Source organism: Bombina bombina, chromosome 1 (genome assembly GCF_027579735.1).
Source record: "Bombina bombina isolate aBomBom1 chromosome 1, aBomBom1.pri, whole genome shotgun sequence".
Lineage (NCBI taxonomy): Eukaryota > Metazoa > Chordata > Amphibia > Anura > Bombinatoridae > Bombina > Bombina bombina.
The window spans coordinates 955,357,753-955,381,091 of NC_069499.1; the positions used below are offsets into that span (position 1 = coordinate 955,357,753).

At 35.5% G+C, this 23,339-nt stretch overlaps 1 protein-coding gene across 1 annotated transcript in view; it reads right to left on the reverse strand.

Annotated features, from left to right (window-relative positions):
- LOC128661976 (piezo-type mechanosensitive ion channel component 2-like) overlaps positions 1 to 23,339 on the reverse strand; it is a 407,133-nt gene that overhangs the window by 65,208 nt on the left and 318,586 nt on the right. Inside the window, exons 41-47 of the mRNA XM_053716001.1 lie at positions 22,386 to 22,587; positions 21,335 to 21,464; positions 20,995 to 21,142; positions 19,485 to 19,699; positions 18,957 to 19,115; positions 6,662 to 6,809; positions 6,343 to 6,531 (exon numbers count right to left, since the gene is read on the reverse strand). Coding sequence (XP_053571976.1) covers positions 6,343 to 6,531; positions 6,662 to 6,809; positions 18,957 to 19,115; positions 19,485 to 19,699; positions 20,995 to 21,142; positions 21,335 to 21,464; positions 22,386 to 22,587 — 1,191 coding nt within the window. The remainder of the gene's footprint in view (positions 1 to 6,342; positions 6,532 to 6,661; positions 6,810 to 18,956; positions 19,116 to 19,484; positions 19,700 to 20,994; positions 21,143 to 21,334; positions 21,465 to 22,385; positions 22,588 to 23,339) is intronic.

Below are 23,339 nucleotides of genomic sequence, written 5' to 3' on the forward strand. Positions count from 1 at the left end.
TAATTCCTCTCACCCTGGCCATTGTTTTTTTAATCATCTATTTTTTATCATAGACCAAGGTTGAGAGTCTTATGAACTTGGACAAACCATTTTCTGAATATTTTTTCCCCAGGCTACTAAAATAGCAAACAGGAATACTTCTCTTATTTTACTTTTGGTACGATAAATTAAAACTCTTTGTGAATATATTTGATGTTTAGATTTTTACACTGCTGATTGTATTTGTTTGTTCATTGTCATCTGATACCTTTGCACCATCAAAATTCCTTGTATAATTTTCTTTTTTTTTATACTTGGCGAATAAATTATTCTATTCTATATTATCTAATATGGATGACAAAATTAACAATTTAAATTTTCTCCTCACAATCTGAACATCCCTCACATCCCTGAAAAAATGTCTGTCTAAAACAAAGCATCTGAATAATTTCTCCCTATATCTAAGTGAGATTCTGGACTATCGGCAACTATGGAAGTGGCCTCATAGATGGCACCAGATAAGCAACCCATACTCTGTAAGCTAACAGGTAGTACCAATGCAAACCAGCAGGCTGCCCTGTTGAGATTGTCGACTGAAAAACAAAATTCCTCCCCTTTGGAGGCTGAATTATCAGATATTATTAAAGAATATTTTGACTATTCTGAAAAACAATCTTTTGATTAATATTTTGATGATTTTATTAAATTCAAATGCCAAAAAAGATCCTCCAAAATCTTTGTTTCCATTCTGATAAAACATTATATAGATTCTTCTGGTAATTCATAATTTAAACTCAAGGACAGCAATAAACATGACATTTTAATATGAAATGCTTAATTATAACAAGTAAACAGCTTCAAAATATACATTTAATTAATTTGTTTGCCCTCTTTTCATGCAATTATGCTCTGAAAATTCACCCTGATGATTTCTCAAGGTTGACCCTATTATGGGCTAGATTTACATGTAAAACGCTTTTGTTAGCATGGGACACATTTATCAATATCCCGGCCGCAACTAGTCTTTATATTACAAGCTGAAAGTAAACGGTTGCGCTCACCATATTAGAGCCTCTGAAGACCTAGCAAAAAGTGTAATGGTTAAAAAAAAAGTTCACCAAACACAACATAAAAACATTACAATAAAGTATTACACTCATATTCAGACTGATATATTTTTTTAATATATAAAAATTAATAAAAATGGTTTTTAAGGGTGAAAATGGTATGTATATGACAAGGTGTTTGACTGGAAAGGGCTATAATGTATATATATATATATATATATATATATATATATATATATATATATATATATATATATAATGTATATATAATAGAATAGTGCAAAAGTCTAGCACTCACTGTATGCTTTGAAGCCGGGGTGCATCCCACATAGTAACTAACAAATCAGTCCAGAAGAGAGCACTCGCCGTGGTATAAAATCGTGTTTTTAATTCTGAGTGTAAACGTTTTCTGCGAGTGACCCCGTCATCTTCACTAGTCTGATGACAGGGTCACTCCCCGAAAACGTTTACGCTCTGAATTAAAAACACAATTTTATACCACCGCGAGTGCTCTTTTCTGGACTGAATTGGTATACATATATATATATATACTGTATATATAAACAGCAGGCAGGTGAGCACTCACGGTTAACATTTCATCCACCCAGGGTGCTTCCATAGTATTGATAGTAGAGAAGAAAAGGGATGCACTCGCCAGAATTTTCAAAGTTACCATTTAATGTAACGTTTCGGGGTGTTACCCCCTTCGTCAGACAATACAAAATAACAATCCACAACCTATTGCAAACCATATCTTTTAAACTACCCTAAGTGATACAGTTTCAGGTCAACACCTGTGATGCCACTCCCACAATTAGCATACAACAGGTGAAGACCCCCACTGTGCGTGACTATCTAACCATACAAACACTGAAATTATATAGTGAACACCAAATCCTACATATGCATGAAAGAGCCATAGAGCGGAAGGCATGCAGGGCATTGCACAGAACTGGTTAACAAAACAAAGAAAACAATGAAAAAAAAACAAGGATAGTGTGATAATAGTTGATTAATGCCGGCAGGTGGTTGTCATAGCAACCATATCAACAATAATACGGCCCCCAATCAAGGGAAAGGTATATACAAGCCAATCAAATGTTCTAGATGTATATACACACACGTATAGACATACAGTGTATAAACTCTTTGGAGCCCTTTCCACTCAAATACCTTTAAACATGAAAAATTATTTTTTATTAATTTTTTATATATTGTAATGTGTTTTAAATATAAATATTTAACATTTGTAATGTTGTTCACTTAGAAGAATGAATATATATATATATATATATATATATACCTGTATATATTCATATAGATATATATTTTACAAAAAATCATCAGCTATGTATAGAAATAAATATTTTAAAAATAAAAAGAATATTTTCTTCTATGTGAAGAATATTGGAATGTAAAATATTCATAAATCATTATCGCTGTAGGTCTAATGAGTGTCGGGTTAGCACACGAGCTATAAGTGTTGCATAGGATTGATCCATAATTTAGCTTCCACTGTAATTTCTACTGACTCAAAGGGGCTTATCTTTAGACATACGTAAATTCAAAAATGTAATAATTTGGTCAAGACATTTTCTACTCTTTCTAAGCTAAAAAAAACACATTTAGAAAGACATCATAAACATAGTCTTGCGCTTTTGAAAGGGCTGTGATCAAAAAATGTCTATTTTCCTCTCTGTGCCCTCCCCCATAGTTTCAGGTCCTGATTCCTACCGTTACAATACAAACCAAACACTTCTGCCTTATTTTCTTCTCAATGAAAGAACACCCTTGGACAGGGCCGGATTTACATCTCAAGTGCCTGTAGGCACAAAAACCTGAAGCGCCCCCCCACCCCAAAAAAGTGGGAAAAAATGAGGACTTTTTTATTATTATTTAGGACAACTAAAATAAATATTAGATGTAAAATTACATTTTCCCTTTTATGGAAATACACAATTAAACACACCAATTGCAATATTTGTTGTAATGGAAGCTACACCAAAAATCAATATTCACTTGACTCAAATGGCCATACAATTTCTATTATGTATAACATAAACAAAGCATGTTAAACTTTTAATGCAAAATATTCTAAAGAAAACCCTATTTAAAGGGACATAAAATGTGACAGTTTGCTAGGGCATTTTATTATTGCACTAGTGCTTGCACAGAAGTGTGTTAGCCTCTTGCAAAAGAGTTAAACACATAGTCAATGTCAGTTCTGAGACAGCAATACACATCTGTGCAGACCCAAATGGGCTCATAGCACATGTTTACTTACAAGCCATTAGTGTATTGCTTTTCTGGAGATGACTTTGACTATGTGCTTAACATTTTGTTGGAGTTAAAAACAGTTTTGTGTAAACAATAGCAATATTAAAACTAGCAGCATGCAAGCTCATCAACAACCCTTGCAGCAAGTGGAAGAAAATATAAAATGTAGGTATTTTTTCCACTACATGAAAAAAATCTTGTGAACTCTGATATTTTTGGTACCAATACACACAGATGTTACATTTATTTTGTTCTGAAATATAAATATAATATGATGTTGCTCTTAAAGGAAAAAATGGAATGTTGTAGATTATATGTAATCCAGTGGTCAACAATCCAAGGGGTTAAAGTGTGGGTTAAAGTGTGCTCTGCTTGTTATGTTGTCATTCTAGGCAGCATTAGAAGCCTTGTACAGTCCTAACCTGTTGTTCTGATTCTGAAGCTTTCATTCCTCAACAAAAGTATCTGCTACACATCAGCATGGAGCTTGGCTGTGTGAGGCAACAGAAGTACAGAAAATAAAAGTAAAACTAAACATGCCTGGCAAAAATGGGAGGGGTTTAGTTTTAATCTTTGCCCTTCTCTCCTTCATGGCTCCCTCAACTGCTGTAACATATTCCCAATGAAACATTTGACTTTGTTGGCACCTGGCAGCACAATTCTTACTAAAATTAATGCCCTCACAAAAAAAAAAAAATATTTTTTTTATTTTTTTATTACTGACAGGCAGGCGCCCCTCACTGCAAGGCGCCTGTAGGCACATGCCTACTGTGCCTAATGGGAAATCCGGCCCTGCCCTTGGACTAGATCTAGAGCCAAAGGACATCCCAGACTCGATTCAGATAATAAATTATCTTCAGAAAAGATTGGTGTCAGACTCTCCACCTCCCTTACAAATTGGGCCTTAATTACTTCAGACACTTGGATTCTTTAAGCCATCTTGGTTATTTACATAGACTTAATCTTTCCTGCTTTTCAACTTGCAGCACTGCAATTATATTATCTTGATTACTCTGCAATAGATTCCATAATGTTCTTGTTCTCCAGAAACCAAGCAATAGAACTAGTTGTGATGGACATTTATGTAATATGTCAAAATATATAAGCAACATATATTTTGTTAATTACGAAATAAGGACGCCAAAGTCCCAGAGTTTTTAATAATCCTCTATCTGGGCCAAGCGTGCCTGTATCAGTGCTCCCTGCTGCACCCCTCACTTTGGTCACTCCCAGCCTCCTGTGTCAGCACCTTCAAGCCTGTGTGGCGTCAGCTGTTTGGATCTAGCTGTCGGACGGTCGGCGTCTTCTGACTGGTTATCGTTGATCACCTGACCTAAAGCTGCACGTTCCAGTGGAAGCTGCGAGTCATACAGACGACTCTGAGTGTCCCGTGCTGCTTTGTCTGGCACTCCGGTTGTGAGTCTCCACTACCTAGGGCTCAGGGTACTCTATCTCCTGTGTGAACACCTTGTCTGTCTGTACTACACCATGTGGCGCCTCTTCTTTTTTTCTATATATTTTGTTAAGAAAATTACAGTTTTGTCCAATTGACAATTAGAGAACAGTAACATTCTAAAATTGAGGGCACTGATTTTCTCAGAGACAACCCTCTACTTAAACATTGGTTAGTATATTTAGACCTCACAGATGCTTAACAATCCTAATCCAATAGACTCACAGGAATTTTCTGTTTCTTCTGGAATCAATCCCAATGGCAGTCTACCTGTCTTTCTTTTGCTCTATCTACTGCCCCATGGATTTTCACAAAGATCTTCAAATCAATCACAGCCTGGTTAAGTCTGTCTCATCCTTCATCTAGACAACATCCTCCTCCTGATAATCTCAACTCTCACCTACATGTAACTGTTTCTCTTCTAAAGCTCTAAGGCTTATTCTTAAACAAAGATAAATCAGTTGTTTACTTTTTAATCAAATTCATTAGAACCATTTTTATATTTTGAATTCTATTTTAGATTACTGTTCAGTCTTGCTAGTTTGGTCCATCTCGCCAGGCCAACATCTTTTCAATGACATTCCATTAGGAAAACACAATCCTGCTTTGAATTAAAAATCCTCTTTCTTCTAAGTACTCCTCCTTTTGAAATCTAAGTTTAATCTCTCTTATTTCCCCACTTGCCTTCTAATGATTACTTCCCCCTCAAACAATTATCTGCCCAATGTTTTCTGCCTTCTATCTATCCTTTCCTAGAGTTATCTTCCTTTTGTCCCATATAAATAAATGTTTCTCATTCTATTGTCTATCCTTACTTTGTTGATCAAACTAATTTAAATGTTAAGTGTATGAGTCTAGAACTTGAAAACATCCTTCTTCTACCCAGCTGTTGATTTCCTTTGTTCATCCTCATAAACCAGTTTCTTCTACCTCTATCACTAGATAGATGATGGGAATCATGTCCTAAACTAGAGTGCAGGAATAATTTTCCACTCATTCAGTTTCAGGAGCTTCTGTTTCTAAAACAGAAAAAAATCTCCCTCCCTCCAGGATATGTTAAATCAGCTGATTTATCTTCTCAGCTGCATTTTATTAAATTCAATTATTACTTTAGCTTAAAACTAGCAAAATAAGGATGAACTATTCTTTCAATAAAATTCTGATTATACTGTTTTTGTGTAGGAATAACCTAGAGGTAAATAAAGACACACATTTGCCACCCTTAGTTTTATACTTTCATTGTTTCTTATGCAATTTTCCTCTGAGCTTTTTTATTATAAATACATTATTGTTTTTTCTCATCTAGCCTCTACAAAAACTGAAAGAAAACATCCTATCTTCTCTGGAAAAGTCAGTTTTCCATCTGACGTTTTTTTCACGCACTGTGTGGGCAGTTTATGGTCATTAGGAAAATTGGCCAATCTCCTCTGCATTGTGCTGTATGTATTTATAGTTACATTGGTTTATTTGATTTGAGTAGTAAAAGGAAGGATAGGCAAAATGTTCATCCCTGTGTCTACAGTACCAATTTCCTTTTTAGAATAGCAAGTGATAAAACTTAAATACCTCATAGCCACTAATGCTGATCTGAATGGAGACATCCAATGGCTGATTGGTCACTCCAGCAACTGATTTAACCAATGACATGAAGAGGAGTGGAAACCAGATGATGCAAATCAAGGCAAATATAATCACCCCACCCATCCCGTACTTCACAATCTTTTTCTTCTTTTGCCCAGGTGGTTCTGGGTATTTCTGAAAAAAAAAGAAATTAAGACATTAACAAAAGCAAACATTTTCATTGACCTACAATTTAAATGAGTAATTTAAGGTAAAGTGCTATGGATTTTTATATTGCATTTATAACAAATCCCTATTTTTTTACCTTCTCAGACTCTCTATAGCATTTCATAATGAAGATATTGGCGTATAAGTCCTCCACACAGATCCAGCTTGATAAGCTGAGAGTTGTATCTGTCCAAACCCAGTCCATGACTGCTCTCATCTCTGTAAGGAATGGGACCATACGGAATCTGCACAAAACAGGAGCGCAAGCTGGTAGGTTCATCATTCATTTTTTTCTAAAATGCAAACATCTGAGTATCTTGTCATAAATAGACATCATCACTATATTATCTACCTTATGCTACAGGTATACATTCTGATTTTTACCTGTGTATTTTCAGCAAACAAAAGCACTAAGACCCTTATAAGACAAGGAAGAATTATTAAGTGCTGATGTAAAAACATAATTTCTTTAAGATTCTCGTGATATTCACTTCCTTCTCCCATGCCTGCTAGGCAGGGGTCAAGTCTAGTGGGAACACATGGGAATGGAGTACCTGCACTATTTTTGCAGGTGGAACTAAGAACAGAGACAGAAACACTTCAGTAAACACTGCTGCATTGGTGGGAGGAGCTGGAGCACGGTCTGTTTAGAGGGATACTGAGATCCTCTAGTAATGGGTAGTAGCACTTCCTAAAATACACTACATGCAAGCCTGTCAGCGGTCCTGCTGTGTGATCACCCCGCAAAGTGTGGAACACATGGTGCTTAAATTTCTGTGTGGCTTACTCTGAGGAGGAGTCTCAGGCCCAAAGGTAACCATTCAACCCTTCATTGGTTTTAATTTGTTTTCAATAACCAAGGCATATAAATTATATACATATAAATACAGTGTCTGTGTGTATAAAACAATATTAATTGTGAGGGGGTTGGAAGTCCCCACACTTTTTTTTGTAGGACTTGACCCCTGCTGCTAGCATTTATTTTGTTTGTATTGATGTTTAGAATATTGTAGCATAAGCTGAAGATAAGGAATTCAGCTATAAGCAACAAAGTAAAGCTAAAAAACCTTTATTTTAATGCACTTTATAAACTTCACTAGTTCATGCAAGTACACAAACTTGCTGGTACAGTCAGATGTCATTCGGTTATGTAAACTGTAACAATAGACTAAACTAGAATATTTAAACATTCCTTAAAGTGACAATCTAATAAAAAAATGACATGGTCATGATTCAGGAAGTTAACACACAGAGAAACCCAAGCAACAAGACTTAGCCACACCGGGCTATGTATCTGGACCAAATGCAGAGTTTCAGGCAATATATTTAATACACTTGTAGGAATAGAATAATCAGAGTCACTCACCACCTCTTCGCCTAATCAGTTAGACACTATTCAGCGTAGCTACCTGAAGTGTAGCTGCCTCCGTGCCGCTTCCGAAGTTCCAGGCTTCTATTGAGCGGCTCACAGGGCCTCCGCTGTATTCAGTGTGCTCGTCGGCTTGTGTGTGGGAGTGAACTCATACGTCACCGCTACTCAACCAATGACAGGGGTTCTTTACCGGAGATACCGCAAACTTGGATCCGCTCCAGGGTATAGCAACAGCTGATGGGTCGGCAAGACTGGAGCAATGCAAATCATAGAAAAGGAATACCGACATCCATCTTGTAAGTAAAATCAAGGAAACTTTATTCGACAATTTAAAAGTTATAGGCAACACAGCAACTTGAACATAGAGTCAGACGTGGGCGCAGCACACAGGCATACGCGTTTCGGAAAGGATTCCGTAGTCACAGCCTGATGTGCTGACCCACACACCTGTTTTAAAAACCCCATGGGCTAATACAATTAGATAAAACAAGAAACAACACCCATAGACTCTATCCAATAGAATACAAGATTCTTATATCATTCAATTCAATTATTTAAATCGATGTTGCCAGCACTTAAGTGATGTTATATATATATATAGAAACGAAAAATACACAGAAAATATATATATACAAGTAGAACATATATGCAAGCGAGATGAAATTCTTAACCCAATAGGTAACGGTATAGCATACAAGATATAGGTATCACAAATGTGGAGATACAACGTTATAAGAGAGCTTAATGTACACACTATTGGTCATAAAAAGATTGAAAACCATATAACACAGCACACATTGGCAACAGTATATGCATAGTCATAAAAAACTAAATCTATTAAATATAGGATTAAAAAAATTAAATTAAATCCACAAATAGGGTACAAAATGTAATAGAAACATCCTAATATACCTAACCCATAGATATTCTATTGGGGGTAAATAGTATGTACAGTACACTATCTCGGAGACTATGTGTAGAATATAAACTCCCTTCAGTGAAAGTAGATACACACAATAGTAGATACACATCATGTGTATAGTGGAAGTAGAGTGAAAAGACTATTGACAGGGGTATGTATATCACAAAGCCCATCAAAATTATTTTATACGGCTGGTGACAATATGATCTTAAGGTGTATTAAAGAAGATGCAAAAAACAACATCATAACTTATGTGTAACACATATTGTCAGAAGGTTAGTCTACTCCCATTGATTGATTATATCAAATCTGGAGTTTAGACCTTTAGGTAGTCTACTATCAAGGGTAAATATCCAATATGCTTCCCTTCTAGCCAATATTGTGTCAATGTCACCACCCCTTGTAGGTCTGATAATCTTTTCTATAGCACACCATGAAAAGTATCTTAGATCATTGTTGTGAAAAGTACCAAAATGTTGTACTATTGGAGTACTAGCCCTGTTAGTTTTAAAGGATGACATGTGTTCCTGTATACGTGTATTAAGGTCCCTTGAGGTGAGCCCCACATATTGAAGCTTGCAAAGTGAGCATTCGATAAGGTAAATGGCAAATTCCGTGGTACAGTTCATACAAGCACTAATATCATATACTTTATTAGTGACCCTACTAGAGAAATTTCTTGTCACATTGACATACTCACAGGGTTTACACTTGCGCCGACCACATTTGAACATGCCAATATACCTTAGCCATGAGGATTGGCTATCTTTTTTGCTTTTCAATAGTGTAGGGGCCAGCAGATTACCCAATGTTGGACTTCTCCTGTAGGAGCATCTAAGGCCATTCTTAACTGTATTAACTAGTTTATCGTCAGCAGAGAGAAGGGAAAAGTGCTTGCGGACAATCTTACATATATCATGATATTGAATGCTGTGATTAGTTAAAAAAGTAACTCCCTTAAATTCTTTATTTTTAGCGGTCTTCATTTTCAGAAGATCTTTTCTTTCTATGATACTGACTGCTGATTTAGCCCTATTCACTATTGCTCTAGGATACTTCCTTTCTAGAAGCCTATTTTCTAAGTTAACAGACTCCTGTTTGAAATTCTGATAGCTAGTACAGTTTCTCCTTAGCCTAGTGAACTCTCCTTTGGCAATAGCATAGGGAACATGTTTGGGGTGGCAACTAGTGCCTTGGAGGAGTGAATTCCCTGATATGGGTTTCCTGAAAACAGTGGATTCAATTTTACCATCAGGATTTCCCCGCAGGGTAATGTCTAGATAATTAATAGTGCATGGATTGTGTTCACTAGTAAATTTCAAATTTAGATCATTGCAGTGTAAGTACTCTAAGAAGGGAGAAATGGTTTCCTGACCCCCTGTCCAAATAAAAATAAGGTCATCTATATACCTCTGATATAGAGATATATGTGATCTATAAGGGTTATTATCTCCAAAGATGTGGTAAAATTCCCACCATCCTAGGAATAAATTCGCATAGGATGGGGCAAACTTCGCCCCCATGGCGGTACCACATCTCTGGAGATAATAACTGTCCTCAAATTTGAAAAAATTGTGTGTTAATAAAAAAGTGAGTACTTTAAGAATGTAATTCTTAAGGCAATGATCATAATCAGTGAAATTATCCAGTAAAAAAGTCACTGCTTCCACTCCCTTCGAATGAGGGATACTGGAATACAGGGAGACAACATCTATTGTCAGCCAGATACTAGACTCAGACCATTCAGTATGTTCAAGTATATTAAGAATATGCTTTGTATCTCGAACATAGGAGAGAAGAGACATCACAATTGGTTGGAGTATGTTATCAAGCCATTGGGAGAGATTACCCAAAAGTGAATCAATTCCACTAACAATAGGGCGACCCTTGATGTCTATAAGAGATTTATGTGTTTTAGGGAAGTGATGGAACAGGGGTGTCTTGGGATTATCCACAAACAGGAATTCCGATGTATTACTGTCAATACACCCCTGCTCCAAACCCTAAAGATGCTTTAATTCATTTTTATATTCATTAGTTGGGTCCCTACCGAGTTTTAGGTAGTCATGCTCATTAGTTAATTGTCTTAAACCGTCGGAGATGTATTGTATCCGATCCATAACTACAACCATTCCGCCCTTGTCTGACTTCCTAATGACCAAATCCTCATTATTTCTAAGGGAAGTTACTGCTTCTTTTTCAGACAAGGACAGATTGGGCTTGCAGCTAGACCGTTTAGACTTAAGTTCAACTAGATCTTTTTCCACTCTACTGTGAAAAGTTTCCACAATACTCCCCCTACTTTGTAGAGGATAGAAAAGTGATCTTTTCTTGAAAGTGGGGCCTCTGCTCCTAGTATCACAAGCAACTGTGTCATTATCCAACTGCAATTGTTGCAATGAGACAATATCACAGTTTTCAGAGAAATTGTATTTATTACTCATAATGGAACCTTCGCTTGTGATAGGAGCAGAGTCGTCTAAGGTAGTGGTAACATCATCGGAGAAATGTTTTCTCAGGGTTATGTTCCTAACTAGTACAAAGAATTATAGGAGCGCCAATGAAGGCTAGAGTAAACTACAGGTACCTTAATATATAGATTACATAAAACAATATCACCAATTGGAAGAATCCAGGGTTATCTCAGGGTTATGTTCCTAACTAGTCTGTTAATGTCAATGATCGTTTGAAATAGGTCAAAATCATTATTGGGTGCAAAATTGAGCCCCAAATTTAGGACTCTATATTGTGCATCATTGAGTATGAACGATGACACATTAACTACATTGCCCACTATTTGTATTTTGTTACGGGTCTCGGTTCTCTCAACTGATATCTGTCCTGATTGTTGGTCATCATCAGATTCTGTCTGGGGATTGTCAGATCTGGAGATAGTATGAGGGGTCTCAACAAATGCAGACTGATTAGGTCTAGAGGGATATGCAGAATGATTAGGATTAATATCATATACAGAGTGTGGACCTGCCGCAATAGCAGCTGGAGGTTCAACATTCTGATATGTAATATGTTGTCTGTCCTGAGTATTATCATTTTGCTTATCGCCATCACTGGAGTAGTCAGTATCACTACCAGAGAAGGTAACACTCTTAGGTGCATTCTGTTTATTTTTATTTTTATTGTTTTTGTTATTACCCCTTCTCCTTCTCCCAAATCTGGGCTGATTCTGCCTAGAGTTCCCTCTAGATTTTTTGTTCCAAATGTATACACAGTTATTAGCATAATCATATTTATCTCTAATAAACTTAGTATGTTTTCTCTCCATAATTTCAGACCTGCCCTTAGCAATCAATTCCCTCAACACTTTATCAAATCTAGCAAAATCAGGATTGTTAGACCGTCTATTCAATTCTACTTGTAATTCATTAATTTCGTTTCTTAAAGACTCTAACTGTTTGTTTTTGTAAATCAACAATAGCATCATAAGTCTCAGGGAGCAATCGGAAAGTACATTGTTCCATGAGTCTATAAATTCTTTGTCACTGACATCCACATCAAACGTGGGGAATTTAAAGACCCGCAATCCCCTTGGTATCATGCTTAAACTTTTGTATTTTTCCAGGGTCCAAATGTCCCATTGTAATTTTGATTCCTTCAGCAAAAGTTTTTCCAAGAGCTCGAACAAAGTACTTAATGCTAAAATGCTTTTATCCTCTGAGAAAATCAGTTCACAGTCAGTGAGATTCGTGGTACGTGCAGTAGCTGGCAACAAAGAATAAAAAGTCTGCTGTGTTGTCTCCATAGCTGAGCACAATATACTGGAGACTTATAGAGTCTGTGTTTGGGTGTTGGTATATCCAGAGTATACCCAATAATGCAAAGTTAACACACAGAGAAACCCAAGCAACAAGACTTAGCCACACCGGGCTATGTATCTGGACCAAATGCAGAGTTTCCGGCAATATATTTAATACACTTGTAGGAATAGAATAATCAGAGTCACTCACCACCTCTTCGCCTAATCAGTTAGACACTATTCAGCGTAGCTACCATCACAGGGCCGAAACGCGTTGACATTGGAGAGATTTGTGAGGCTCATATATCACCAGGATCAGCTTATTGGGTGAGTCCATTACCTGTTAGACTCAGACCCTTTAAGCCCTTTGTTTAGTGCACTTTATATTTTTTCCACAGGTTTCCGGAGACCTTTGGACCCAAGAATTATCTTCATCATTTGGCTGTTATTTGGATTAGTTATTCATTGGACTATGGACTTTGCTTTTTAATATTTTTAATATTTTAATTTTGTTGTTCTCCCACTTAATTGGGTTTTATTATTGTCAAAACTTTGTTTTATTATTGTCCTTTTTTGTCATTCCTAGATGCTGGCAGATATTGTATTTAGATGTTTATAGCATTTAGAAATTTGTTTAGGAAACTTACAGCTTTTTGATAGTTATAGCATTCAGAAATTTGTTTAGGAAACTAACAGCTTCTGATATAACCAAACCTGGTTCTTAGATAAAACAGCTAAGGACAGCTCTGGTTATCCACCTTGTCTTTCAGATATATATGTAATTCACATTTTATTTTTTATTTTTGATTTAATTCACAGATCATACCGGTATTAGATCGTATTATATATATTTTTTGGGATATATATATTTTTTACATTTTTTGGTATATTTTTTGTACACAATTTTTTTTGGTACACATTTATTGGTATATTTTTTTTTACAAGTGAATATATTTGTTTTCTCTCTTTTTTTTTCTCACAAATTTGTGTGTATATTGTACACCCACTTAAGAATTGATATCTTTATATTTTAAATCATCGTTTTTATGCACTTTTTAGGCTCACACAGAGTCGTTCCAATTGGCTGTAACAAACCAGAATAGTAGTTTTCTTATGCTATCAGCGACCCCTATGTTAAGAATAAAGTAGTGATCAGTGAAGTTATCTGATCAGGTTGTATTAATAAACTGTGATTTTATACTTTAAAACTAGTGTGTGTTATTAAAAAGGATATATTTTACTCATTTCTTTTGTTATATTTTTGAACTTAATCGATTCACCCAAATTGGGGATATTGTTTTTAAACTTATTGGATTCTTCCAATTGGTGATATTGTTTTATGTAATCTATATATTAAGGTACCTGTAGTTTACTCTAGCCTTCATTGGCGCTCCTATAATTCTTTGTACTAGTTAGGAACATAACCCTGAGAAAACATTTCTCCGATGATGTTACCACTACCTTAGACGACTCTGCTCCTATCACAAGCGAAGGTTCCATTATGAGTAATAAATACAATTTCTCTGAAAACTGTAATATTGTCTCATTGCAACAATTGCAGTTGGATAATGACACAGTTGCTTGTGATACTAGGAGCAGAGGCCCCACGTTCAAGAAAAGATCACTTTTCTATCCTCTACAAAGTAGGGGGAGTATTGTGGAAACTTTTCACAGTAGAGTGGAAAAAGATCTAGTTGAACTTAAGTCTAAACGGTCTAGCTGCAAGCCCAATCTGTCCTTGTCTGAAAAAGAAGCAGTAACTTCCCTTAGAAATAATGAGGATTTGGTCATTAGGAAGTCAGACAAGGGCGGAATGGTTGTAGTTATGGATCGGATACAATACATCTCCGACGGTTTAAGACAATTAACTAATGAGCATGACTACCTAAAACTCGGTAGGGACCCAACTAATGAATATAAAAATGAATTAAAGCATCTTTTGGACGAGGGTTTGGAGCAGGGGTGTATTGACAGTAATACATCGGAATTCCTGTTTGTGGATAATCCCAAGACACCCCTGTTCCATCACTTCCCTAAAACACATAAATCTCTTATAGACATCAAGGGTCGCCCTATTGTTAGTGGAATTTATTCACTTTTGGGTAATCTCTCCCAATGGCTTGATAACATACTCCAACCAATTGTGATGTCTCTTCTCTCCTATGTTCGAGATACAAAGCATATTCTTAATATACTTGAACATACTGAATGGTCTGAGTCTAGTATCTGGCTGACAATAGATGTTGTCTCCCTGTATTCCAGTATCCCTCATTCGAAGGGAGTGGAAGCAGTGACTTTTTTCTGGATAATTTCACTGATTATGATCATTGCCTTAAGAATTACATTCTTAAAGTACTCACTTTTTTATTAACACACAATTTTTTCAAATTTGAGGACAGTTATTATCTCCAGAGATGTGGTACCGCCATGGGGGCGAAGTTTGCCCCATCCTATGAGAATTTATTCCTAGGATGGTGGGAATTTTACCACATCTTTGGAGATAATAACCCTTATAGATCACATATATCTCTATATCAGAGGTATATAGATGACCTTATTTTTATTTGGACAGGGGGTCAGGAAACCATTTCTCCCTTCTTAGAGTACTTACACTGCAATGATCTAAATTTGAAATTTACTAGTGAACACAATCAATACACTATTAATTATCTAGACATTACCCTTGCGGGAAATCCTGATGGTAAAATCGAATCCACTGTTTTCAGGAAACCCATATCAGGGAATTCACTCCTTCAAGGCACTAGTTGCCACCCCAAACATGTTCCCTATGCTATTGCCAAAGGAGAGTTCACTAGGCTAAGGAGAAACTGTACTAGCTATCAGAATTTCAAACAGGAGTCTGTTAACTTAGAAAATAGGCTTCTAGAAAGGAAGTATCCTAGAGCAATAGTGAATAGGGTTAAATCAGCAGTCAGTATCATAGAAAGAAAAGATCTTCTGAAAATGAAGACCGCTAAAAATAAAGAATTTAAGGGACTTACTTTTGTAACTAATCACAGCATTCAACGTCATGATATATGTAAGATTGTCCGCAAGCACTTTTCCCTTCTCTCTGCTGACGATAAACTAGTTAATACAGTTAAGAATGGCCTTAGATGCTCCTACAGGAGAAGTCCAACATTGGGTAATCTGCTGGCCCCTACACTATTGAAAAGCAAAAAAGATAGCCAATCCTCATGGCTAAGGCATATTGGCATGTTCAAATGTGGTCGGCGCAAGTGTAAACCCTGTGAGTATGTCAATGTGACAAGAAATTTCTCTAGTAGGGTCACTAATAAAGTATATGATATTAGTGCTTGTATGAACTGTACCACGGAATATGCCATTTACCTTATCGAATGCTCACTTTGCAAGCTTCAATATGTGGGGCTCACCTCAAGGGACCTTAATACACGTATACGGGAACACATGTCATCCTTTAAAACTAACAGGGCTAGTACTCCAATAGTACAACATTTTGGTACTTTTCACAACAATGATCTAAGATACTTTTCATGGTGTGCTATAGAAAAGATTATCAGACCTACAAGGGGTGGTGACATTGACACAATATTGGCTAGAAGGGAAGCATATTGGATATTTACCCTTGATAGTAGACTACCTAAAGGTCTAAACTCCAGATTTGATATCATCAATCATTGGGAGTAGACTAACCTTCTGACAATATGTGTTACACATAAGTTATGATGTTGTTTTTTGCATCTTCTTTAATACACCTTAAGATCATATTGTCACCAGCCGTATAAAATAATTTTGATGGGCTTTGTGATATACATACCCCTGTCAATAGTCTTTTCACTCTACTTCCACTATACACATGATGTGTATCTACTATTGTGTGTATCTACTTTCACTGAAGGGAGTTTATATTCTACACATAGTCTCCGAGATAGTGTACTGTACATACTATTTACCCCCAATAGAATATCTATGGGTTAGGTATATTAGGATGTTTCTATTGCATTTTGTACCCTATTTGTGGATTTAATTTAATTTTTTTAATCCTATATTTAATAGATTTAGTTTTTTATGACTATGCATATACTGTTGCCAATGTGTGCTGTGTTATATGGTTTTCAATCTTTTTATGACCAATAGTGTGTACATTAAGCTCTCTTATAACGTTGTATCTCCACATTTGTGATACCTATATCTTGTATGCTATACCGTTACCTATTGGGTTAAGTATTTCATCTCGCTTGCATATATGTTCTACTTGTATATATATATTTACTGTGTATTTTTCGTTTCTATATATATATATATAACATCACTTAAGTGCTGGCAACATCGATTTAAATAATTGAATTGAATGATATAAGAATCTTGTATTCTATTTGATAGAGTCTATGGGTGTTGTTTCTTGTTTTATCCAATTGTATTAGCCCATGGGGTTTTTAAAACAGGTGTGTGGGTCAGCACATCAGGCTGTGACTACGGAATCCTTTCCGAAACGCGTATGCCTGTGTGCTGCGCCCACGTCTGACTCTATGTTCAAGTTGCTGTGTTGCCTATAACTTTAAAATTGTCGAATAAAGTTTCCTTGATTTTACTTACAAGATGGATGTCGGTATTCCTTTTCTATGATTTGCATGATTCAAGAAGAGCATGCAATTTTAAACAACTTTCTAATTTACTTCTATTATCAATTTTTCTTAATTCTCTTGGTATCTTTTGTTGAAAAACAGGGACGTATGCATAGGAATCGGTCCATTTCTGGAGCACTATATGGCAGCAGTTTTGCAAGAATGTTATCCATTTAGAAGAGCACTATATGGCGGCATTTTTTCCTGCCATGAAGTGTTCCAGATACCTACCTAGGTATCTCTTCAACAGAGAATATCATGGGAATGAAGCAAATTTGATAATAGAAGTAAATTGTAAACTTTTTTGTAAAAGTGCATGCTCTGTCTGAATCACAAAAGAACATTTTTGGGTTTCATATCCCTTTAATAGAGCATGTCATTTGTTTTGTTCATGACCTTAGATAACTATATATTTATGCCAACAACAGGGTTCAAACAGCTCATAATTACTAGATTTTTCTACAGTCTTGCAATATATTAACATACTAGCTGAGTCGCCTGAGTGTCAACATTTATTTGGTAGTATTCATAACTTGCAACACTCAACAACGAGCAACAGCTCAATAACTTTTTAGCTTGTTCTATGGCGATTTGCTACCTGGGAGCAGCCTCTTTTAGCCCAATAATGCGTTTCACAGAGAACTTTTCTGAAGTGTATCAATCTGATCCCGCCTAAAAAGGTCAGCCCAGCCCCGAATTACCAGGTAATTCCTCTCTGAATAAGGAAAATGATAACCCCAGATGATCGTTTTGACCTTCATTGGGCCTCGTTACTGAGGAGCAGCTATAATCCTCTAAGTAAATTGGACAAGGAGTCCATGTCTGGTTTTCCCCATCACTTCTCCAGGGTCATATTACAAATACATACAGAAAGAGACGTGCTCTCTTAGGAGCAAACAGCTCAATAACTTGTTAGCTTGTTCTATGGTGATTTACCACCTGTAAGCATCCTCTTTTAGCCCAATAATTCTTTTCACAGAGAAAAACTGATCCTACCTAAAAAAGTCAGTCCAGTCCCAAAATACCACACAATAAAACATGGCAACCCATGATGATCATTTCAGCCTTCATGGGCCTCGTCAGTAAAGAGACGCTAACAAAAACAATCGTCTGGGGTTTCCATGATCATTGTTCAGAGGAGAATTGCCTGTTATTTCGGGGCTGGACTGACCTTACTAGGCAAGATCAGACTGATATACTTCAGGAAAGTGAAAAGAGTGGAGTGTAACTCGCCATATTACAGAAGTTGTTGTTCTTCCTGGTAGAGCACTTCTCTTTCTATATGCATTTGTATTTATACCTTGTTTGCAGCAATTATTCTAGGCAGATTTAGAGGATACAGATTTGTTACTGGAGTAGAAAAAACTTGTCACTACCATTTTGCTAGTAAAATTATTATCTAAATTGATTTGCTGTTCCTTATCTCATCATCTCTACTGAAACCAATTAGGGACACATTTGTGGCTTCTAATTCCTAGAAGTGGAAACCCCACAATTTAATGAAACTATACTGCATGATGTTTTAATATGCATAATCAAACATTTCATACTACAATCTCAAGGTGTTCCATTTCCCTTAAAACACATTGGTAGAGTACTACCCTACTGCGGTAGAGGTGTGTGAGTAATTTAATGCCTTGAAAGCCTTAGAGTTGTACTCTTGGCTTGTCTATTACCTATTTAAATATAATAGCATTCCAGGAAATTTAAAAAAGTTACATTTGTTTTCTAGCTTACCCTTGAAACAGAAAAAGATTGATGCAGTTGTAACTCTTGGTGAGGAAATTTCCCAAGACTCTGTTGGGGTAGCCACACTTAATCTGATAGGCAGAAAGTCCAAAGTAGACACACTTTACAAAATACCAGAGCTGGGCTACCTGGTTTGTATTAAACCTCCTGTGTAACAACAAGAATGAGGAGAAAGGGAGACAAATATTTATTTAATATATATATATATATATATATATATATATATATATATATATATATATATATATATATATATATATATATATACACATATGAGGGCATATTATAAAAGTTATATATATAGTAATATAATTTTATGCTAATTTTAAAATGCATTTGTTTATTTTTTTCTACAGTTTCCAAAGTGGATATTTTAAATCATACATTTAAAGAAGTTTATCAACAGTACCTGCTTAAAGCATGTCTAATAATACATTTGCATCTAAAAATAAAATGTCAGCTGAACCACATTTTGAATCAAGTTCATCCATTCTACAAAATAACACATCTGGATACCTCTCTGTGACACCAGGAAGGATGAAAAACATCCAGAAATGAATTCCAAAGACAAGTACTACTTGAAAGACACACTTTCCAAACATGGTCTTCCGAAGGTAGATCGCTCGATCCACAATCATGGTGGCAAACTGCAGGAGTAGCATAACAAGGAACGCCTCAGGAACTTGGTCTTCAGATAGCGATTCTGTGATATCTGCAGCTGCTGAATGTTTCTGTAACAGACATGGAGCTTACATATGTACCACATAAATCAAATCATTACATTCTTTAGTTATCACCTTTCAAAGTAACTTATTATTTTTAATCTTTATTTAAGTAAGCTAGTTATCTCATCTGCGTAGACAATCATAATCTCCAGCTCATAGCAGAATCTTATTCAAATGCCCTTTCTGTGGATTTGTTAAGTAATATTGTCAAATGGTTTGGACCAAAAGACATACTTAATGTAGGAACTTCTTTATCTATGTGAAGCCATGCCTTATAATTACAATACATGACTTACACGACAATATAAGACAACAACCATGCCAACAATGACGAGGAACTGTGAATTTTTAAAGTTTTCTGTTGTGCAGGTAAAAGAGAAGTCACCATCATGTACACAACAGAAAGAAGGATAAAAATATTTTTCTCATTGTCTTGCTATGGGTAATACATTTATCCATGAGAAAATAAAGAAAAAGTGGTCTCCAATAATGAAAAAAATATTCTTTATTAGGTTATATGGAATTGACTCCAAACAGGTCACAACATTTCAGGGTAACTCCCCTTAGTCATGTGATGTTGGAGTTGTGCTGGTTCACACGTTGACTGTTCTAATACATTTATGCAGGCATGTTGCATAAGCAGTGATTCTCAACTAGTGAGTCCGGTCAGTAGTTAAAGGGACATGAAACACAAATTTTTTCTTTCATGTTTTAGAAAGAGCATACAATTATAAACAACTTTCTAATTTACTTCTATTATCTATTTTGCTTCATTCTCTTGATATTCTTTGCTGCAAAGCATATCTAAATATGCTTAGTAGCTGCTGATTGGTAGCTGCACATAGATGCCTCCTGTGATTGGTTCACTGTGTGCATTGCTATTTCTTCATTAAAGGATATCTAAAGAATAAAGCAAATTAGGTAATAGAAGTAACTTGGAATGTTGTTTAAAATTATATTCTCTACCTTAATCATGAAAGAAAATGTTTGGGTATAGTGTCCCTTTAATCCTAACAAAGGAATTTTTAGATATTTCAGGCATAGCAACAGGGGTACTGTTAAGATAGAGCTACTAGAGACTAAAGCCCATTAGACATTGTAAAGGAAGAGCTACTAGAGACTAAAGCCCAGACTGTTATCTAGTAGTGTACAGCTAATGCACTAAATTATTGAAGGCTACATAATAGATTTCAAAATATGGAATTACAGACAATTTACTTTACAAGCAATAACCAGTTACTAAATACAATAGATACTACAAACTAATAATAATATAACAATATAAAAAACTAGAATCTTACTCCAAATGCCCAGTATCCAAAAATGACAATTATGAAATTGATAACATCCACCAGAAACATTATGGCGTAAACATCACAAACTGGACTGTACTCTGGATGTATGATGTCGTAAAAGAACTGTCTGATGGGCAGGTAAATTTGAAGAGCACTAAGAAAAAAAACAAAGAATATATAAAGCTAATAATTTAATATCTGTTCACTGAACAAAATCAAAAATAATTCAGCTTTATCTTATTTTACAAACAAATAGAAGCTTTCCATATTTCCAATACTATATTAGGGACCTTAATTAAGTGGTCCAGGAAACAGGTTTTGTATCTACATTACAATGTCAACATACACTTTCACTGCCAGTTTTTTGGCTTTGATCCACTGTTGTTTTAACTTCTCTTTTATTGGCTGACGTTTCTTCTTGGGATTCCGTCGAAACCAGTTCCACTTCTTCTTGGTTTCTTTCTTGTGTGGGTGACCTGATAAAGAAATCAAATGTAATAAGAAATTGGCAAAAATACCTTGCTTACTAATATATATATTTATTTATTTTTTGTAATGTCATAACTGCAAAGTTATAACTTTAGATTTATTATGACATCCTTAGAGTTATATTCCTCAGATGAGAACATCCTAGAATTAGATTCCAAATTACTGATAATATTTTTGTTTGATCATACATTCTTAACCCCTTCAGTGTGATTAATGGCTCAGATGCCCCTTTGTTTATTGTTGTTTGTGTTATTTATATAATTCTCCATCTTTTGATTGAGAGGTAACTCTTCCCCTTAGGATACAGATGATCACTGGGGGAACAGTGATCCCTTTGCCCCATTGGACACCAGGGCCTTTGGAGTGGAAAGAGGATTTCATAGCATGTATCTTCATCTTTTTTTTACAAAAGAAGGTCACAAGACCCCTCATGTGAAGTAGGGGATTCCCTCTTTTAAACTTCAGGGCCCAAGTAACATGGTGATCACTTGCATCTTTAGGCACCTGTGAGTGTTTTTCTTACATAATAACACTAGTAGCATTGTATAAAAAAGGAAGAATCACATACAAGGAAAAGGAAAAAAATATCAAAATTAAACATTGTGTAGGAAGTAAAATATACTATTAATTTCTGGCAATACACATGCCCTGATAACATCACAAAGGAGAAATGGGTAAAGAATGCTCTCAGGAACCAAATGGGTTTTATATTTTGTTCTACCTTTTAATTGGCTGATTATGTTGGAAGGTTTTCTGGAACGCAAGTATTTTAAAGCAATATTCTTGTCATATATGAATAATGTATAAAGTATACAACAAAGTAACCACTATGGTTATACAATCTTCCTTGGATATCAAACGTTAACGGTTTTCAGACTGATACAGAACTAATAAACTGTGTTATGTACCTTTCTCAACAGGCTTCTGTGATGTTCTGCGTTTCCTGAACACATTTTTAGGAAGGTTCTGATTTTTGATGATTTTCCACGGCACCAGCCCAGTATCTGTATCTTCTTCCTCTCTGCTCCCACGCTTTCTCTGTTTCTTGTTCTTTTTTTTCTTCTTTGACTCTGGCAAGCACACCTCTTTGTTGTCCCACAGTCCATGACACTAAGTAAATCATATCATTTCATGAAAAATTTGACAAGTTAACAAAATAATAATGGATAAAGTTTCAAAATATCAAATTGATAATTTTTTGAGCATGAGCAAAAATGAAAATAATAAACTATTCAGATGGATTGCTTTTTTTCTCCCAGACACAAATGCATGTGCATTACAATATAATTATATCTAGGTTTTCTTTGCACTAATCAGCTTATCCTATTTTAAAAATAGTGGATGTAGAAATCTGAGAAATATAAAACTATTTTTTTTATATCTGAGTATATGTAAATTGTTTAAGCATAAACAAATATCTAGGGAAGATCATTTACATTGAGAGCTCGTTTGGGATCATATTTCAGAATTGGAGGGTTCACCTTATAACTAATATATTATGTGTAGCCAGAGTCATTTATTAACTTAAATATTCTGACTTGTAATGTAGTGAGCTTAGACTGAAAGTTTCTACCTTGCTTCTGTTAAATATGATCTTGGGTTAAACCCCATGTACACATTTGCTTTAAATCATATTTAAGAGAAAGTGTCCTCCAGAATTGTTATTGTTTAAAAAGATAGATAATCCTCTTATTACCCATTACCCAGTTTTGCATAACAAACACTGTTATATTAATATATTTTTTACCTCTGTGATTACCTGGTATCTAAGCCTCTACAAGACTGCCCCCTTATCTCAGTTCTTTGACAGATATGCATTTAGCCAATCAATTCTGACTCTTAAAGTGAGAAACTGTAGTGTT